The following is a 22,529-nucleotide window of genomic DNA, read 5'->3' on the forward strand; positions in this document are numbered from 1 at the left end:
ATTGGGCAGCTCACCTGAGGAGCAAAGCATTGGCATGTACTTGATGGGCAAAACGGCTTATTTCTTCTATAACACTCAGCACTCCTAATGACAATCAAAATATCAGCTGCCATGGTGCTAAAGCGACCATTGAAGAAATGTTAAAATTGCAGCTTTCATTAAGCAGAATTAAACTGATCTGATTATATAGCCAGTGGTGATGTGATACAGCACTAATATTCTTCTGTACCATAGTGTGGGAGGGAAAGATGTTTGATCTCTGTTCAGTTCTTGATTAAAAGTGTGCTGACTAGGGTTACATTAAACAGAAACGGCAACATCTCCCTGTAGGGGAATGGAGTTATGCCAAAGTAGACATTTGCAAATGAAAATGCACATCTGCCCTCTCATCTGTAAACCAGGTGGACGAGAAGAATCAATCAGGTAAAGGTTTTTTAAAAAAAATGAAAAATCAGAACTAATTCCAAAAGTAATCTTTATAGAGATTTTGTTAGTCATTAATTACAAACTTTTTTTTGCCTGTTTGAGAGCGTATGTATATGTATATGTATAGAATACTTTAAATGTTCCCTGCATTTGCCTTCCCTCCCCTCATTCCATACTGAAGTCTGAGAAGTATGTACCACTGATTTACAAGCTAACTTGCAAATAATGTGCACTTCTGCACAGAAGGCCGAGAATTGGGGGAAGGAGGCCTCCTCACAGCTCCCATTTTGAATACCATTTTCATAGAAACGTAAAATGCCAAATAAACACTGCTTTTTGTCAAAGGGATTCAAGCTATGCAGTATGACTAAAAACTGTCAAAAATCTTTTTCTAAGTAATGTGCAGTTTCACTGAAAGTCAGATACTGATAGTCAGAAAAAGGTGTACACTTTTATGAGATAAATGCTCAATGTTTAACAGTACATTCAATACTTTTTTAGGTTTCATTAACATAAAAAGTAAATACAAATCTAAAGCATACCCACATGAACATTTGCCTGTTGTTTATGTTTGTGACCAGGAGATCTACTCTCACAAAGCATGCAAGCTATAACATTGCTGCCAGAGTTAAAAGGTCATGGTCTATTTGTAGCACCATGCTAATATGAGGCGAGGCCACTCCCCGATTCCAGATTCTCTTCAAAGTATTTAAAGCCTGGAAGATTCTGTAACTATTCTCAGTTTAATTACCTCACTTCTCATTTGAACTATGTGAGAAAGGTTGAGAGATACCAGTTTAAATTCAGTCAACAATTAACAAGAGCCTTTACTTCTACACTTGTGCTGAATATTTTCAAGCCACCAGTCAGGAGTATTAAAACAGACAATTTTTTTTCGATTATCAGTCCCATTGTTCCTGGTAGACAGATGAACTCAGTACCCTTTAGACCTATTAAACTTAGACACACCATGTATGAGAAATCTAATATGTCAAAAGAGAAAAGATGGTTTTCAGTTTTAGTTTTCTTTTCCCTTAAATAATTTGAGATTTTTGGAAGAGTCATTAAAATACATACAACGTAACAAGTATACAAGTATTGAAAAAATAGGTCTGTTTTTCCAAGCAGTCAGTAGTATGGTACAGAGGCACACAGTTCAGGAAAGTTCCAAATTTGATCCTTGGATTGTCCCAATTTAGTCAACTTCGATCAGTGAGAATACTGCAGTCAGCATCAGTGGTCAGACAACCACTCAAGGATGCTAAATTTTTTTTTAAAACTAGTCTTGCTACTTAGTGACTATTTCCTCAATCAAGCACGACTGGATAAGCATATAGATGGAAGTATTCCAAGCATTAAACAATTTCCTGTATAAATTGTTTGTATGTGACAGACTTGAGAATATTCAGTATAATACCCTCTTCACCAAAACTTTAAATTCTTCCTGAAGCTGCAAATGTTAAAAGATTGAATGTCTATTTGCGAACTGCGTACATTGGTGTGCGCAAGTGCTGGAGAACAAAGTGAGCAATTGACCTTAAATCTATACTTATTTTTAAACAGGCTTTTTATATTTGTTGAAGTGAGGGATTTCAACTGGGTATTGAGAAATTTACCATTTCTAATGTTCAGTCATACAATGACTGTGGATGGACGGTAAAATGCGGCCAAATCAATGTGATTTAACCCTGACATTATCAGCATACCACTGTAATCTGATGTTTTGTTTCTCACATCAGCCTATTCAGTGCTCATCTGTGCTGAACATTATTTATTTGGGCCCGAAAAGATTTAATTTGGGACTACAGTTATCAACAACGTATTTTGCTCCATCAGAATAAGAGTTTCTACTTCCTAGTAGATTAAGTAAAATCAGTTCAGCTAAACTTCACTTGTAGCAACAAAAATGAAAAGGGAAGGTGGAAAGGGATAAACATTAAGAAGACTATCAAGGAGATCAATATCTTTAGCAAATCCTTCTTTTGTAATTACAGGCCGGTCTGCTATAACGCGCATTTTGTTAACGTGATTTTGCTATAATGTGATTGATTGGGGGCATTGATTCTAAAGCGCGAACTTTTAAACATGTGTTGACTGTAACGTGATTATATCGCCAACACTTTAAAGCACGATTTTTCTATAACACGGTGTTGCACAACAACGCAACCATTGTGTTAAAGAAGAACTACCTGTGGGTCCTTCTCATCATGATTCAGATGTCCAAATTATAGTAGCATCTCAATTTCATTACTAATAGAAACGGGACAATTATAATCATAGCTGTCAGGAGGACTTTAGCTGTTAACTGCAGCTTGAAAAACAAAAAATGAGCAGTACCTACTCTTTGGTAACCTTTCTTTTCTCTCCTTCTCCATTCCTCAAAAGAAATATGGTGAAATGGTGTTTTGTTCCAGTAGTTTTTAAATCAGTCAATGAGGAAATAAAATAAACTTTATCTGACTTTAAGTCACAAATTTCCCCAAATATTATTCAAATGGATGTCCCAAATCATTACAGCGAAAAAAACATTTAACTTCACAGCCTCCAAAAGGGACAGTACATAAAAATGCCACCAAAAACTCCCAATAGTGGATAATTGCTATAAAAAAGCAAAGTAATGCCAAAGTGCATAATTTTAAATGTGGATCAAAGAACATGTAAATATTTTGCAATTCAAGAATGTTGCAGAATCCAGAAAGTTGGCAAGAGAGGGAGATAAACGGTTCATGGATTGAAGTGCTTAGAGACTACTTAGGACCAGTTATTTGTTACGACAGTTGCAGAACTAATTGATTAAGAGGCTATGACTAATGATCTGTTTATAAAGGTTTGTTTTTAGGTTCAGATGAATAACTACATTTATAGACCTTGACACCTAAACATATGCAAAATCTAGTCTAGCTGTTTTCAGACAGGATTTTTTGAAGTTGTTTATATTAGATTAATTTTCTTTCAAGCATCTCATACTCTTCCTTTGCTGGTCAATAGCTGTGAAATGGCATTAAGTTGAGGATGGGCCGCTAAATCCTAACTGAAATATTTCATTTAAACATCGATTCTCAATACATAAGTAAGGCACACTGTGCCTTGGTTGTGGAACTAGAATACTGCAATGTCCGTTAAATGACAATTTGAAGGCCATTAATATAAAAAAACAGCTGTTAAAGCAAGAATGCCAATTGGTTAAGATATGCAGATTAGAATTCTTCCTACTACCAAACAGAAATGAAAACCTGGTATCCCACCAGCTTTAAGAACAAATGTGCATTTATTAAAATGCATTTCATTCTTCCAGAGGGTATCCCAAAACACTACTTTACCAATTCTGAAGAAGGGTCACGCAAGTTTAACTCTGATTTCTCTACACAGGTGCTGCCAGACCTGCTAAGCCTTTCCAGCAATTTCAGTTTCTGTTTTTCAGCATCCGCAGTTCTTTCAGATTTTGCTTTGCTAGGAGCATTCTTTTGAAGGGTAAACATTGCTAAGATGTAAGAAGTTGTAGGAGTAGATCCACGTAGAGTGATGTTGGCCAATTGACCAGATACTTTTTGGGCGCATTGGTTGAGGCTTCTGCTCTCCTTGAAATACTGGGCAAACAGGGAATCTGTTTAACATTAAACCAAAAACAAAATACTGTGGATGCTGGAATTCTGAAATAAAAATGACAAATGCTGGAAATATTCAGCAAACCTGGCAGCACCTGAAGGATGGTGCTATTGTTGATGCCTAGTGTGTTGACTTCCTCTTAGCAGAGGCTGGGCGCCAACTCTTGTAAACTCCATTCAATCTACCCCTGGACCATGAAGCCACCAATCAAACCATTGTTTCAGGACTGTCACTGACCTCACCTCCTTTGGAGATCTTCTCTCTACAGCTTACCAGTTCATAGCTACTTCTAACTTCTTCCCAAAATCACCAGACAGGACTGCCCTGACAGACTCATTACTTCAACTGGTTTCTTCCTGCTGTGCTATTTCTCCCAATTTTGACTCCATGTATATTGCCCTTGTCTAGCCTCTTCCCACCTACATTCACAATTCTTCCAATGCTGAACAGAATTTCAACAATTTCCATTTTCCGGCCTTCCCCTTCCACATGGATGTCAAATCCCACTACAACTCCAACACCAGATTGCCTGAGGACTCTGTTTCTTCCTATTCTGGAGGCCTCTATTACCACCTTTCCATCCCTGGCTGAGCTTGATTTCCCATTGAATAATTTTTCCTTAAACTGGCTCTCCATTCTTGAATAAAATGTGGGGCCATGGATACCTGCATGGTATCCTAATTATTTTTGTGGGATTTTATGCAGGACCTCTTCCATAACTCTTTTACCTGGAACATGAACGACCGTATTGGTGCAGCTTCTGCCTCTTCTCCGAAACTGGAAAAGTGAATAAATTTTGCTTACAACTTACACCCTTCTTTCACTTTTAGCTGGCTAATCCCTTACTTTGTCCATCTCTTCCTTCTCTGCATGCTGTTTCCAAGGATGGGCTATTTACTAATATTCCTTGGAAACCCATTGACTCCCACAGTTTCCTTGACTTCATTTCCTCACATCCTGCTTCTTGTAAAGACTTCATTTCATTCTTTCAGTTTTTCCAACTTTGTCACATCTGTTCTGATTTTGCTACCTTCCACTAGGGTGCTACAGCATATCCTTTTTCCTCAATTGAGGATTTTCCCACCACAGGGGGCAGGGCTCTCAACCACGTCCAAAGTATTTCCTGCACTTCTTCCCTCATCCTTTTCTTTCCATCCCAGAACTGGGATAGAGACCCCTTGTCATTGTTTCCTGCTCCACCATCCTCTATATTTAAAGGATCAGTCCCTGGGATTTCCATCACTCTAGCAGAATGCCATCACCAAATATATCTTCCACTCCCCTGTTAGCATTCCAAAAGGATTATTCCCTCTGTGTCTACCTGGGCCATTCCTCTATCACCGCCAACACCGTCTTCCTCCCATGGCACATCCCATGCAATTTTAGGAAGTATAACATTTGCTATTTACTCTCCTCCCTGTTCAAAGCCCCAAAGATTCCTCTCAGGTGAAGCAGGATTTACATGTACCTCTTCCCAATCTAGTCTCCCCTATTCACTGCTCACAATGTAGTCTCTTTTATATTGATGAGATCAAATGAAAACTGGATAATGCTAGAACATCCCTGCTCAGTCCACAAGCATGACCTGATGTCTCATTTGTTTGCCATGTCAATACATCATGTTGCTCTAAGCATCTAAGCCCAGCACAAGCTGGAGAACAGCATCTCATTTTCCTTTAAGGTACTTTACAGCCTTATGGACTCGAAATAGAGTTCAACAACCTCAGACCATGAATTCTGGTTTTGATTTTGCTTCCACTGTCTTCTCTGCACCCCATCCTTTCCTAATGCTTCATATCTTGGTTTTATTGGTTTTGTTTCAAACAGAATTAACTACACACTATCATTAATACCCTCTCTGGACATGTCCAACTTCTCTATAACCATTACCACTCCCTTTGCCTTTTGTTCTGTGGCACCTGTGATTGCTAATTTCCCTCATCCTCTAACCTTTCCCCAGTATTCCCTTCTGCTTCACCTGTTTCATGCACTATTTTCGAGACTGTAAATCTCAGTTTTTCCATATCTCTCTTCAGTACCGAATTGGATTCATAATATTAACGACTCTGTCTTTGGTTCCTGACACACTTGTAACATTTCTCTAGCACTTTGTTTTTATCGTGGTTGAACACCTAATCGCAAAGACAGACCCTGCACTAATGCTATATTCTCTTATTACTGCATGTAATTGGCAACTTAGATTGTGCATTCACATTTAGGAATCAGTCCCCTGATTCAGAGACAAGAAAGTGAATGCTTAGTTAAGACTAATAATGATACCTTAAAAAATCCTCTTAGAGATGTTTTCTGCAATATTACAATAAGCTGATTTATTTCCACAACTAATATATCCAATACTAATCAAAATTTGCTCGGCTTGAAGATATGACAAGACTTTCAGGAAATAAATACAACTGTTGACCTTGATAGCGAAAGTCCCTTGTTACATCGTTAAATCTGCTTTAACTCTTGCCATTGATTGCCTTTTTGTTCTAGTCCACAGATTGAAATGCATCATTAGTTTCCTGCTTTAGATGCATAAGGCAGAGAAAGAGGCCATTTGGCCCATGCTGATTATGTTGTCCCTTTGAAGAAATATCCAGTTATGTTCACTTCACGGATAATAGAATATCAGTTTTTAATCTTCTGGATGGATAATGTAATTGCATGATGTGTAAATGAATCGGATACTTCACAACGATTTGTTCAAGTCAAAGGTCAATTTAGTTATATATAGGGATTAATAGGCAAGACTAAACGTTATGTCTACATAGTATCTGGGTAATGTCATAAAGCATTAACAAGTTCAAATTTTTATATGTTCAGGAGCTTTCAATTTCAGTCATATCATTATGGAGGAATATTGAGCAAAGTTAGAAGGTTGCCGACACAAAGGGATGTAAAGTTAAAGACAGAGTAGGTTACAGCTTCCTATTCTTGTTAGGAAATGGTTACAGATCGATCCTTGGGAGTAGACCATGAACATAATGAGCTCTTCAAAGATTCCAAACTGGTGGTGAGTTTGTGGGGTTGTTCAGGGGAGTTTGGAGAGATTAAAGATCAATATTTAAATGCATTTCTTTTAACAAGATGTTGTACTTTCAATACATGGTACCAACTTTGGTTTCAGATTTTCAAGGTCCTCTTCCCCCATCTATATTTGCTTTAACTTCAGTCAGTCAGGGTAAATAATCTGTGCTAATGATAACTGGAGAGGCTGGTCAGCTTAGTTGACTAAATGGCAAACATGGCAGATCAGATTAACATCCAATTCAAGACTGAGATAAGGAGAAATGTTTTCTTTCTGAGGTTTGAAAATGTTTGGAATAGAAAGCTGTGGGCGGAGAGTCCTTCTGTCTATTTAGGGCCGAGATGGATAGATTCTTGATCAATGGCTGAATTGATGATTACAGGGAAAAGGCAGGAAAGTCAACTTGAGAAATGGTGAATTAGCCATGATCCTACTGAATAGCAGAGCAGGCTCAAGAGGCCTGATGGCCTACTCTTGTTCCTATTTCTTATCATCTGATGTTTTGGGGAAATGCGTGGAAGCGGAGTTGAGGACCATCAGTTCAGCCATGATCTCATTGAATGGTGGAGCAGACTCAATGCGTTGAATGGTCTACTTCTTCTTCTATGTCTTATGGTCTTATCCATAGAGCAGGTTCAATTCCCATTCCAGCTAAGGTAGACTTGGGATCTGACTGTTCATCAATATGAAAAGGTGTGTCCCTCACGCTATATAACCAACTGCCTCTCTTTCTCTAATAGAGATAATTATGGTCTCTTATAGACAATAGCTTATGATTTACCTAACCAATGATAACTGAATTACAGAAAATCGCTAAGTGAGTTGATAGTGTTGTCTCTCATTCTGTCATTCCTGTGGGAATATATCTTTATTCTGGTCAATGACTTTTTGTTCTTTTTTCCATCCATTTTAATTTGTTTTTGTTCCAAATCTCTGCTTATGATGTAGGATACAAAAGTTAGTCTGAGGATATTTCAACCTTTCTTCCCTTTCTTATGAGAGCATGAGGGGCCTTCAGTATACAATGCTGTTATATGGTGCACCCATGAATGAGAAGCTACTGCATGGAGAACAATGGGTTAAAAACATGGATCAAAATACTTTATTGGCACAGCTCTCATTATAAACACATTTCTATCTTAAAAGCATAATCTTTGGAAGACAACAGTGGTTATATTGAAATAATGAATTCACGGAGCAGAGGGTAATAATGGTCACTCCAACCAATGGGTCCCCAATGGGTCTTGCAAGAAACATGCCAATGGAGGGCAACAGAGTTCAATAGAACTCTTATCCTGGAGGCACAACTGACTCTACTAACCAGCACCATCCACTTTTTACTGGCAGACACTGAAACTTAACTGTTTCCCTCATTGTATTTAAAAATGAGAACTATGTCAAATTCCAACTCGCTTTGTGCACATGCACTGAAACAAATTGGTAGGATTGGTACAGTAGATGGACTGTCATTCTGCTGGTGAAAATAGCTATTCACCATCATGTCAATGAGGACTGAAAGGCAATTTGTATGGCTTTTGGTGATCTACTTTGATTGCTCTATCATCTTCAAAAAATGCTCTCTGGCATTTTCAGAAAATATGGCATCAGCTGTACTCTTACATTGAAAAACCCAGAAAGCAGAGTCTGATCCTGTGTAAGGCAGAGATTTCATTTTCAATCAAACTCTGGAAAAATGTGCATTTATTCACCATTAATTGCTGAAGTTGTACATATAAGATAATTGGGCATTCCATAATGTCAAAAGCAGACAGTCACTTATCCTTGAGCAATTTTGTAATTTCTTAATTTTAGTAACAAGATGAAAGGAGATTAGATGGGAAAATGGTCCAGCTGAGACATGTGTCATTAATTATTACAATAACCAGACACAGCAAATTATAATAGGCACATATAATGAAATCATTGAAAGGGGCTTTTAAATATAGCTTGAATAAAAATAGCTGATTTAAAAAAAAAATCACTGAACTGACAGAAAACATAAGATATAACCAGCTGTTAACAAGACCAGTGAACTTTGATTCTAAGCGTATAAGAAGTCACCAATGTGAGTCCTTTCCCTCTTAGTCTACAGCAAGACTGAAAAACACTACTCCTTAGCTTTATAACCCCCAATCCACACAAGGAATTCTTTCCTATAGCTTTTATTTTCTGTAATTCAAGGCACAGAACAACAAGCTACTTGGCCAAGACCCTATACTCTTTAGTAGGAGCTACAGGGAAGGGCTCTCAGCGGCCGTGCCTCACCTCTGGGTGCTGTAATCACAGGCCGATGATGATGTGTAAATGCCGTTCGAGGGGAGGAGGTCTGCGAAGGCGTGGGACTGCTGAAACCAGACTTCTCTGACTTCTTTAGTGTAGTAGGCGATGGCATTCCTGGCAAGAATGATCGATAAGTGCAATTTTAATAATGCTAGGTCATGAAACGACAGCCTGTGCAATGTGGAGGGGGAATGGGGTGTAAAAGCAGCATGAGTTTGGGGAAGACAGAAGAGGAGGGTAAGGGAAGAGACTGCAGACAGAGAGAGTTAGGCAGTGCAAAAAGCATTCTGCATCATTCACGTTCTATGGTGCCTCAGCATGTTTACTTAGCAACTTCAAACAACATTCCTTGTCAGGTTAATAATAGAGGAAAGAGAGTATGCATGCAAGAAAATGGTTTCAAGTACAAGCTACATTCATAAACCATGCCATTCTATCTAAACTAAACCTGCAAAAGAATTCCGTTGGAGTTTTAGACTGAAAAATGCCAGAAGCGTCAAACTTCCAGTTGTTTCAAAGAATTCACAGAACGTACATTTAACACCATAATCGAGGATACTGCACAGCCATCTGGGAAACACCCAAAATACTCGGACCAGGGAGTTGGCCTCATAAACCATGATTGGCAAGGCTACAGTTGGGAAATGGAAGTCAGGTCAGGAGTGAAACTTTTGCTGTAGCCTGTGAATAAATATGTAGTACTCTAATTAGCCCCTGAAAGTGTCAGGCAATACTTGTACCTTGGATGGTCTGCTGAAATGCTTTTATTTCTTAAAAAATGATTTTTTTACATGGGCATTTTATGTGGAGATGGGGCACTACCCACATTGAACATTGTCAGGTGACGTGGTAACACACACAAAAAAGTTATGGCACATTGTCAGGTTTTAAGTATCCTCAAGATAGACATACTCTGCTAATCTGATGTGTTGCTAAGATCCCAGGGTCTCCAAGTCAGACACACCATTTCTGTGGAATGTTGTTATGCGCTAAGTATTCCCGAGCCAGACACAATCCGTTGCTATGATGTGTCACTAGGCTCCAAGTAACCCCTTATGAGACACAACACTGTTGATGTGACATGTTGCTAGGCTCCTTGTAATCTCAAATCAAACATATTCTACTGCTATTGGCTAAACACAAGACCCAAATAATTCTCTGTCAGATGCGCAATGACATGGAACTAGTTGCTCCTAGATAGCCTTCATATTCACTGAATGTTATTCAATTAGATCAATGACTACTTTCATAATGTAAAAACCATCTAAATTACAATATAGTGACATAATGAAACTGCAATAAACTCATCTCAGTTGTTTTCAGCAATGTCCAGCTTTCATTCTCTCAGATTATTAATACAGAGAAGTTGCATTTCACTTTCAAATCTCTCTGTTCCAATGTAATGAATTGACAAACAGTTCAATATTGGTAAAAAAAATAATTACTTGAATGTACATCTGTAGACTTCAGCTGTGTGACCTTTGAGTTTGAGAGGTCACTAAAGAAATATGTTTCCGGATCTGAAAGAAACAAGCAGCAGAGGAATGGAGCAAATTTTTACATGCATTTATCGTTTAAATAATTTAAATGGTGATAAATGTACTTTCAATAACATCAGTAAGAGAAGTTTGACACTTTGGCATTTTATATGCACACTAACTTTCATCCAAGTTAACAAATATCATGCAATACATCCACTGCTGACTGCCTTTGTAGAAGTGTGTTCAGTGTCCGACTGCTTTAGAGTCAAATTGGCCACCAATATCCACACAGTAGGGAGAAGGTGGTACAGTTAAGGTTTTTTGTATACTTGTACTTTGCATAACCTCCAATCCCATGGCATTAAAAATACATTGAATGTTTTAGGCACAGACCCAATTCTCTGAAGGTCGCAAAAGACTGGGGATCTCTATCGTCAGATGGTGTCATATCAGTTCCTGATGCAGTTAATACCAGACAAGGCTAATAACAAAACATACAACTTTGGCAGGTATTTACCAACAGATACACAGAATAGAATCATTTGAGAAGTATTAAATGCTGCAACAAACACAAACCTTTACATATAGTTTTATGCCATTTAATTTTACTCATTTACATTTCAACCCTTCATTATTTGAACTTGTAGAATTTTCTTAAACCCTTAATTATGAAAATGATAATCTATGTGAACACTGTCTGAAGTTATTAGATGTAATGAAGACAAACACAATTATTTTGTTATTATAGGAGTACTGGCTTATCAACTTATCCTTTAGAAATACCACGATTATACAAGTTATTTATGCAAAACAACATTAAAAGATATGCATATTATTTACATTACATAAATTAGTATTTAAGGGAAAGTTTTTGACAATACACAAATATACAATAGCACACAGCATAGACTGGAATCAATTTACGAGGTACATTGTTAAAATTAATGCCTAGTTCAGAGCTTATTATTAAATCCAACAGATTATGACAATTAATGTTCTAAAATTCTGCTGGTAAATTCAATGGAAATCATTTTCCAGCCAATCATGGGTGACAAAAATGGGAAGGGGAAAGAAGAAAGGAGACTCTTTGCCTCCTCCAGTGTTTAGGATCAGTAACCTTTTCTGATTGTGTGATCTTTATCTCTTCTTCTAGTAGCTTTCTTCTCCCTTATTAGTCATAAGCAGTTGCCAAATTTAAATAGGCCCTTACTGTTAAAAACAATAAATATTACATTGAGGTCCTGGCATTTCAAAATATTAGTCTGATAGAATTTTATTACATTTGGGAGATTTGCAGTCAGTGTATCTGTGTAAGCATATCAAATTTCTTATTCCGAAGCTTCAGAGAACTTTACAGTTGCATAAGAGAATTGGAAAGAACCTCCTTATCTTCGATCATTTCTGTAATAAACACCCAATGACACCTAAAGAAAATGGCTGTTGTAAAGCTTTAAAAATCCAGAACCTGGTTTTATGGGCTCAGAATTCATTATTAAAGCAGCCAGGTAATTAAAACAATTTGCACTGATACACCAAAAAAAATCCCAACATGCTTCACTATTAAACAATATTTGACATCAAACCACAGAAGACTGATGACAAGCACATGCTTGAATAAAAAGGTTTTAAAGGACATATCAAAGGAAGATGGAGTGATAGAGCAGCAGAGGATGGAGAGGTGAACTTCAGACCTGAAGGCCTAGTTGTGAACTAGTCAAGGCATGAACATTAGTTATTGAGTGATTAAAATCATGAACCCCAATATGTTAGAACTGGAAAACTGTAAACATTGAGGAGGTTTTTAGTTCTGGCTAGAGGAAATTACACATATCGAGGGGAGGTGGGGGTTGGGGGACACCAGAGAGAAATGTGAAAGAAAACAAGAATTTTTAAAGTTGAAACTTTGCCAGACAATGTAAGTCAGCAGATCCAAGGGAGAATGGGTTTAGTGCAAGTAAGGACATGGGCAACAGAGCTCTGAATGAAGCTAATTGTACGGTGGAAGATGGGAGGGCTGCCGGCATACCATTGGAATAATTAGTACATTATTGACCATTTTGAGTAGAATCCTTTCCCAGTGATAATGAATCGGAGAAAACCTGGTCACTTCTTAAACTCAATGCTTGTTTTTCTTTCTCTTTCTAAGGCACTGAATTACAATGGAATATATATCTACAACTATCCATGTGAATACATAGAATTTTGTTTACAGGTTATTCATCAGAGCTAAATTCAATCTTATCCCCACACAATAGTGGGCGGCACGGTGGCACAGTGGTTAGCACTGCTGCCTCACAGCACCAGAGACCCGGGTTCAATTCCCACCTCAGGCGACTGTCTGTGTGGAGTTTGCACATTCTCCCCGTGTCTGCGTGGGTTTCCTCCCATAGTCCAAAAATGTGCAGGTTAGGTGAATTGGCCATGCTAAATTGCCCGTAGTGTTAGGTGAAGGGGTAAATGTAAGGGAATGGGTCTGGGTAGGTTGCGCTTCGGTGTGGACTTGTTGGCCCGAAGGGCCTATTTCCACACTGTAAGTAATCTAATCTAATCAATATGGACACAAGAATTTATCAGCAGAAGCCACCAGATTGGAAGCAGCAGAAATACCCATGCACTCAGTTTCAGAGTGGCAGCTTTTCTGATCGATTTTAACCCTGACTGATTTCCCTTCTCATTGACTTCAATGCAAAGGAAAATCAGGTGAGATGCATCGATTTCAGGAAACCAGCTACCTAGAAGTAGCAATGGTAAAAATCAATGATTGATTTTGCCTTCTCTTGTGCCTGGTTGGAAAGTAAGTTGTGTCCTAGTACATGAATCACAAAACGTTAGTGTGCCATTACAGCCAGGCATTCAGAAGGCAAATGGAGTTTTGGTGTTTGTTGCAAGGGGAAAGGAACACAAAAGTAAGGATATTTTTGTACGGTTTTACAAGGCATTGGTGAAAGACCACATCTAGAGTACTATGCACAGTTTTGGTCTCCTTATTTAAGGAAAGATGTAACTGCATTGGAAACAGTTCAGAGAAGGTTCACATGATTGACTCCTGAGATGAAGGTGTTATGGAGCATTTTAAAGACAGAGGTAGGTAGATTTTTGAATCATAGGGATTGGAGTAGACAGGAAAGTGGAGCTGAGGCCATAATCAGATCAACCATGACCTTATTGCAGAGTGGAGCATGCTTAAGGGGCCAAATAGCTTATTCCAAATTTATGTGATTTTATGTACGTATGTGTCTGCAAGCATCATTTGCTTATTCGGTCACTTCCAACCTCAATTCATCCTGATCTAATGGCAAGCACATATACTGCTGGAGATTAGAGTAAAGATTAGAGTAGTGCTGGAAAAGCACAGCAGATCAGGCAGCATCAGAGGAGCGGGAAAATCAATGTTTTGGGCAAAAATTCTTCATCAGGAAAAGCAAATTGTGACAAACTGTAGTTTACTGGACTTTCTGCTATGTCAGCATCAGTTGATGGTTTGAATCTGACCATTTGTTTCAGTCATTGGAGTGCAAGTTAGGTAAAGGAGTGGCAAGAAAACTAATTGACCCGGTTCCCCAATGTAGAACAACTAGCAGTTCTCTGGCACCACTATAACTGAAGCAAAATAAAGGCACTTTAATCTGTGTTGAAAAACGTCCCTTTTGTTGATCAGACATCTGAAGGCTCAGGTAGAATGTTACTGGAGAAAGATATTGCAAAATGGTGGAAAAGGAAACCAAAATGCAGTGTGTAAATGACTCCAAGATTAGATTTTTATAGTCTTCCAATGGTTGGAGGAACAAAGACAAGAAGGAAGCCCACAATTGAGATCCTGGTAAAGAATGAGTTAGAATAAAGACTATGATGAAATTAAGATTGATTGTGCCGAGTGAATAAAGAAGGAAATGGCTTTCAATACTATATTAGCAATGACATAGGCAGCTGGAAATGCCTCCAAGCTCAAACAATAATTTGGAATAGTTCAAAACTTTTCAATCAGGACTTAAAAGAAACTAAGTGCGCCATTAAGGAGCTCTAAATAAACTGTAGTCAATGGGAATCAGCGGAAAACTCTCTGCTGGTTGCAATCATACTTGGCACAAAGGAACATGACCGTGGGGGTTGGTTGTTGGAAGTCAGTCACCTCAGCAGGAGTTCCTCAGGGTAGTGTCCTGAGCCTAACAGTCTTAAGTTGCTTCATCAATCACAGTCCATCCATCATAAGGTCAAAAGTGGGCATATTCGCCGATGTTTGTAAAATGTTCAGCACCATTCACCACTCCTCAGATACTAAAGCATTCCTTAACTAAATGCAGCAAGACTTTGGTAATATCCAGGTTTGTTCTGGCAAGTAGCATTCATGCCAAACAAGTGTCAGTCAATGACCATCTCCAGCCACACAGAATCTAACAATCACCTCTTGACATTCCTTTGTATTACCATCACAGTATCCCTCTTATCAACAACTAGGGAGCTTACTATTGACCAGAAACTGAACTTGGTTAGCCATTTATGCACTGAAGGAATATTGCAGTAAGTAACCTAGCTCCTGACACCCCAATACCTATTCACCATCTACAATGTAAAATTAGGAGTGCGATGGAATACTTCACACTTGCCTGGATGAGTGCAGCACCACAATGCTCAGGAAGCTTGATACCATCCAGAACAAAACAAATCATTGATTGTCTCCACATCCACATTCACTCCCTCTTCCATCAACAACACTCTGTAATAGCACCAAACACCACTGACAAGTTTCAGTACAGAAATTCACCAAGGCTCCTGAGACAGCATCTTCTGAACACCTGACCACTTCCATTTAGAAATCCAAGGGCAGCAGATACATAGAACACCACCATCTGCAAGTTCCCTTCCAAGCCATTCGCCATCCTGATTTGGAAATACATTGGCCCTCCTTTGGTGTCTTTGGGGAAAATAAATCCTAGAATTCTCTCTGTAATGGCACGTTGGCCTACCTGTAGCACATGGAATGCAGCGGTTCAAGCAGGCAGCTCACCACCACCTTCCCAAGGACACTTAGGGATGGGTGATAAATGCAATGCCCACACCTTGTGAATTTATGTTAAAAATTCTGAAATTATTAGAACCAACATTTCCTGATTTTCATTTTTAGAGACACACAGTTTTTCAGAGAATGGAAGGGCTTTGACTCAAACTGTCCCGACAAGAAAACACATCTGTGATGTTGGCAAAATATGTATCTTTCATAAGGATGTGATACAACATAATCTACACCTGTGAAGAAAGTAGTCATGATTTGGAGATGACGGTGTTGGACTGGGGTGTACAAAGTTAAAAATCACACAACACCAGGTTATAGTCCAGCAGGTTTAATTGGAAGCACACTAGCTTTCGGGGCATCGCTCCTTCATCAGGTTCAACAATCACATAGAGAGAATGTGAATATTCACACACAATATTAAGTTGCAAATGAGCTGCAAGTGGCTAGAGTGCTGACTAACAAAATTGAAACACTGCACCATTCTGCTCACTTAATAACAGAAAATTGCAACCACTGGGTGCAATAATAACTGAACTCCTAAACCTGGACAAAATAAAATGAAGCAAAATAATATTGACAGGCTCATTTTAGAGGAATTTGTAGCAGGCAAATTTTCTGTTCTCTGTACAACCAGCAAAAGTATTTTTATCCTTCAAAATAACCATGACAAATAACTTGCCAAACTGGTATTTTCAGAAGGTTGCTTTAAACCAGGAATTGACTTACTGTAGGAGCATGGATTTGAATACAACCCAAGGAGACTGGAGATAGACTTTTTTTTTTAATTGCGAGTAAAACTCCTGAGTGGACAGTCAGTCCAGATCATGGGGAATATAAATTCACAGGGCATGAAGCACCAAAAGCTTTCTGTTCATTAGACAATGCTACTGAAAGATATTATAATGGCAAAATTGAGGGTAATAACCTGCCAATATGATGCAGTAGGTGAGATTGGACCAATGTCAGGTGAATTGGCCATGCTAAATTGCCCGTAGTGTTAGGTGAAGGGGTGAATGTAGGCACATGGGTGGATTGCGCTTCGGCTGGTCGGTGTGGACTTGTTGGGCCAAAGGGCCTGTTTCCACACTAAGTAATCTAATCTAATGTTACAGTTACACCAGTGCCACCAGAGTTGTGCTGTGCATGACCTGCTTGATGATTTTGTTGGGGCACACTGAACCCTTACCTGCATTATTCAAAAAAACCCTCAATCGTTTAATTAATTGTAAGGAAAAAAATAGATTGATTACTTTTGTGGTTTTTAATTATCAGATCTAATTTATTTGACATCCTTAGTAAACAGTGACAAAGGATTGACTTTCCACTCATTAAACAATTTAGTTTCTACTCAGTGGACAGCCTTGACATTCTATTCTGTATATCTGTTCTAATAAAGTAAGCTTGACGTCTTGAAGCTATAATTGTGGCCCCTCCAGAATTTGCACAAGGTTTGATCCAGTAATAAAAATTCCATTGATTTCTGGGGCGTTCCACAAGTATCACAAATGGAGAATACAACAGACACTCAGATGTAAAATATTGCCGTCAATGAAAATCTTAATTAAAACTGGAAAATGCTGGAAATGCACAGCAGTTCAGGCAGTCTTTGTGGAGAGACAAATGGAGGTAACATCTTAGGTTGAAGAACTTTTGTCAAAACTGGCCAAGTAACAGACAGCAATGCAGTGAACAATAGTGGAATGGTGTTTTTATTCCAAATGAATATTCAACATCTACAATACCTTTATTTGGAGAAAATTCTGTCTCTAGGGGAAAACAAAAGTTTAAAAAAAGACATGTATATCACGAGGTCTGACCACATCATTAACTCAGTTTCCCTAACTTTGACTATGCTGGACTACACCAGATAATTTTGATTTCCACAGGTAGACTTGCCCACTAAATAAGCAAATTTGACCAATGCTGATTCTGTTTCGCCTATTGTTTACTTGAGTTATTTCAATCTTAATTTCTATTTGCATGGATCAAATTCTTTTCCTTCTACAATACATAGACAAATACAAAATTTCAAAATCTATTATGTCTTCAATTGTTTTCTTTACAGTTAGCTTAAGCTCAAATTAATATCAAAACTACTTCTTATTAGCAAAGAAATTCATATGGTTAGAATTTCATACCTTGCCCATGAACAAAACTAGAACCATGTCAGAAAGTATTAGCATTCTAAGAAGCTTTGTCCATTGCAAAATTGGTATGCTTCTCGGCTTTATCAGTACTATATCTATACTTCTTCATAATCACTGGGTAAAAATCCTGAAACTTCTTATACTGTTGAGTATGCTTAAGACTGCCCAATCTTCAGCAGTTCAATAAGATGGTCCATCATAAATTTTCAAAGATCCTGATGTCTCATGGATTAAAGTGCCATTGTTGTGCTACCCCTCCTGGTTAATACTTGAAATTGGATCTCTCTGTAATGAAGCAGTGGTGAGATTCTCACTCATTATACTCAGTAGCACAATGACCTCAGTGAATTTATATCCCAATATTTAAAAATTTATTTTTATAATCTACATACTTTCATAAAGGCAAGTCAGTACAAAGTGGGATATTCCAACTTGTAAACCATTGTCTAGATGTAATCTGTTTGGCTGTGAGATGCAATCAATGGGTTTGCCACGAATATCTAAGTCAAAGAAGCACAATCGTGGTCGTGTGGTATAGTGGCTGTGTCTCTACCACTGAGCCAGAAGACCTGGCTTTAAGTCCCAACTACTCCAGAGGTGAGCCTTAGCATGGATGAACAGGTTGATTAAAAACATCAAAGAAACTCTAAAACTAGCAAAAATAATCATCCAGGTCTGTCAAACAATTACAGACAAGAACTGGCACAACAATGATTTTCTGACACCTATTGAATACCTTCCTCAAGAAGGTCTGCACTGGACCTGATACATTTAGCACACCAACACAGATGGCCAGCAACTAGAATCCTCTGACCATGTGTGAAAAATGGTAGGAAGTTCATGAATGCCACAAAAATAATAATAAGATATCCTTGTAATACAAATGTAAAATCCAAGCTGCAGTCTGGAAATACAAGCCCTTTGGAATGGTTACTTCAAGAGATGTTTTATATATTTTTCAAAAACCCTAATACATTTTAATTCCCTCTCCCAACTCAGAAGACAAATGGGAAATTGAGTTACTTCACAATAAGCTTGGAAAGCAAGCACAACTGTTAAGTCATATTTTAATTCAAAATATTGTGCTTAGTCTGGAGCCTCCACCTTTGTAAGAATACATGGATGCGAAGAAAATCCATCAATGTTTCACTGGCGTGATTCATCTCTCACGAATGAGATAGGATGAGAAACTGGGTAAAACATGTTTATGTTACCTGAAAAAGAGGAGATTTGGATGGGGTAGGGGGTGTTGATCTGGACACAGTGACAGAAACAAGCAGTTTAAATTAAAATTTAAAATTCAAACTAAACTAGTTCAGAGAAAAAAAATACAAAGGGGTGACAGAAATCAGAATTCACCCTTGAAGGCAGAAACACTATAAATAGAATATTCAAAGGGGCATTGGGGATCTTGGCTGTTGGCTCGAGTCAGCAAGAGTCCCACCTGGCATCCTTTTGGGAAGGTTTGCTTAATTAGGTGCAAAGATCAGCAGCAGGGCCCTCTTCCCAATGGTGGTCCACAAGGAATAAATCATGAAACATGTGAATGAGACGTACTGGTCAGACTCCTCTTGAATACTTCAAAATAGCACTTCAGTTCAATCAGTACATTCACTTCCAAGTATTGCTGCTTTTTTACCTGCCTTTTCCCTTTGAGTGGGCCTCACAATCAGGCACTGCGTGTGTTTGAGCAGGGAACCACTCCCCCAACCATGTGCCATCCCACTCCCGCAAAGCCCACAAGCAACCCCAACAGCGTTTACTTTCCTGATTCTTGCATGGCAAGTCCCTGGCCACCAGATCCCTGGTGAATACCAGCATTAGTGAGCTAAGGCCCTTAAGCGGGTATTATACACCTGTAAAAAGCATAACAGGAAGGTTATCCTTGGATCTTCCCACCACAGACTTAATTAGAACTGAGGCAGGAGAATAGCGGGATTTCCAGCTGCCAACTTCTTGGTCTTTAAATGCACCTCTGCCCCTAAACTCACCATGCAGGTGAACAATAAATTCCAAGGAGAATGAATCATATGGAAAAAGGGGTGTTAAGGGATTTATAATACTAAGTTATTAAAAAGATACATCTTTCATATTACAGAAAATTATTTGGCAATGGAATTGCCCCTAAAATAATTTTATTTGGAATAACATTTGGTGAGCAGAGAGAGAAAACTGATGTTTCCTGTTGAGAGCTTCAGTTAAATTTTAGTAGACTTGTGCACATTCATCAGGTCAATTGGTTGCATTCATAAGGGAGTAATTTTCATTTAGGTCGAGAGCTGTCTAATACCTAGAACAAAAAGTAATATCATTAATACTCCAGCCTTCCTGAATGAGCTGAGCTGCAAACCTGAATGATGAACTCCCGCAATGGTTCTGTCGGCTGAAATCAAACTGAAGCCAAGTCAGCACTTTCTCTGCAGAACTTATTACTTGAAAGCACTGCTGTTTTTTTTTCCTCTCTCTACGATGTCATCTACCTCGAAAAGACAAATCATCTTGCCCTCAACCTGTCATTCACCTCAGCCGAATTGTCAGCAAAACTGTTGTACTATAGCATGTTTTTTTTAATATGTGTGATTGGCAGCATTTTTTAAAATATGTATATATTGTTCCAAGTACTTGCTATTCTCCAATATATTGACAAGATTAGCTAAGTCTCCTGAGCATGTCATATAATATAACTAGTTGTAGAGCTTGATGTGTGTTCAGAATACTATTATGAAACCAAAGTAGATCTGCATGCTTGCAGCCGTCACAGTGCAGCAACCAAATACTTATGAGTAGGCAACAATGGTTGAGATTAGATTATTAGGAAGGTGAGGAGACAAGCAGAAATCAATTGTTTGGTTTGTTCAATAAGAGTCAAATGCAAATATTTGTTCATGACAAACACTATAACGGTGGTGACCAATTTTACAGATTTGTATGCCAATCATATTAGTTAAATTATAAAAGAAAATATGCTTACAACTAATTTCTAATATAACTATGTAAAGCTTACAGCATTGAAATACCTCATTTGGCTCAAAAGATCTATGTTACTCCCAATTTACTTCATCTAATCCTCTAGGCCCATTGCTCTATTCCTTTCTTCTTCCCTCATTTAATCACCTACTTTCTGCTGAAATGCCCTCATATTCTACATCTCAAGTATTCCCAATGGTGGCAAATTCCACTTTCTAATGATTCTCTTGAGTGAAGAAGTTTATTTTTTTTAACTGGGCTCATTAGTGACTCCTTATACTGTTGTGTAAAATGCCTAATTCAGGATTGCTGGCAAGAGGGTAAAACGTTATCCATCTCCATTGGAGCAAGTAAAAGCAAAATGTGGCAGATGTTGGAAATGTGAAATGAACAAACAAAATGCAGGAGAAACTCAACAGGTATGACAATATCAGTGTTGAGAGGGAGAAAAGCAGCAAGTTAACGTATAGCGGACTCAAAATGTTAACTCGGTTTCTCGATACCGATGCTGCCAGAACTGTTGAGTTTCTCCATCACTTTCTCTTTTAAATCTCACCTTATCAAACTCCCTTATAATTTTGAAGACTCTATTAGATTAGTCCTTTCTTTTCGAGAGAAGATCCCAAATCAGTTCAGTCTTTCCAGATAGCTGTTTCCACTGACTTCTGGTATCAGTCTTGTAAATCCTTGTTTGCACCAAAGAAGTGACTCTATACCCACTTTGTAATATGCAGACCAGGTCTGTGAATAGTATGTCAAGTGTGATGTTATGTGCCAGTATATTCTGAACTTTGAACAATTGTTGATATTTTATAACTAACCACAAGAGGCTACAAAATATTCTGGTTTGAGGTCACCTGATTTATTCTGTGGATTAGAAACCACACCCCAGATTCAAGAGGGAGCAAAAGGAACCTTTCAGACTGCTGTTGATTCAAAGCATCTTTCTGAAACTAATTCAAAAGGGTACTTTCTGATTGAAAGAGTCACTCAGAAACTAAAACACTGACTGTTTCAAACACTCAAGGTGTGAAAGCAATCACACAGGATGTATAGCGAGACTTAATCACCACCTTTGCAAAAGGACTTTGCACTTGAAAAATGTCACATGCTGAAACAGTTTTATTTCTGTTTGCTTTTAAAAACAGAAACTGTTCTGCAGACAAAGTTGAATACAAAAGCCATCAAAATAAATGCAAGTTAACTAAGCAGCCAAAGTGATAAATACTTTAAAATTGGCAGAACAACTCCTCCATGATTTTCCAACTCTACTCACCCGAGAACCAACTTCCTACAGAACTGACTATAAGAAGACTGCAGTTTACTGAGAATCTACTGCTTCACAATAGCTTTATTTTAACTAAAGCATTAACTCATCTAAGAAACAACAGGCTTGCCACAGAAGAGTCAGGCAATCATAAACCTGCAGAACTTTGGCATCTTTGGCATAAGCAAATCCTTGTCTGGAATAGTTCAATCCTCTCCTGCAGAAAGGCAACTGAATCCTGTGCATCATGCTTCTTTGCATGACCGAATAAGGGTAGTTAACAGTAATAGAGCCTGGAAGTGAGAATTAGGTT

The 22,529-nt window shown here is 38.3% G+C and overlaps 1 protein-coding gene across 14 annotated transcripts in view; it reads right to left on the reverse strand.

Annotated features, from left to right (window-relative positions):
* The window catches only part of nfia (nuclear factor I/A), a 677,405-nt gene that overhangs the window by 106,186 nt on the left and 548,690 nt on the right, over window positions 1-22,529 (reverse strand). For 8 of the 14 annotated variants that reach the window (XM_043699262.1, XM_043699263.1, XM_043699273.1 and 5 more), the window contains 2 exons: window positions 10,789-10,863; window positions 9,329-9,457 (listed from right to left, as the gene is read on the reverse strand). The exons of 2 other annotated variants lie outside the window; for them this stretch is intronic. In XM_043699262.1, coding sequence (XP_043555197.1) covers window positions 9,329-9,457; window positions 10,789-10,863 — 204 coding nt within the window. The remainder of the gene's footprint in view (window positions 1-9,328; window positions 9,458-10,788; window positions 10,864-22,529) is intronic. 4 more of the 14 variants (XM_043699275.1, XM_043699265.1, XM_043699271.1 and 1 more) reach the window with 2 other exon arrangements.

Source organism: Chiloscyllium plagiosum, chromosome 11 (assembly GCF_004010195.1).
Source record: "Chiloscyllium plagiosum isolate BGI_BamShark_2017 chromosome 11, ASM401019v2, whole genome shotgun sequence".
Lineage (NCBI taxonomy): Eukaryota > Metazoa > Chordata > Chondrichthyes > Orectolobiformes > Hemiscylliidae > Chiloscyllium > Chiloscyllium plagiosum.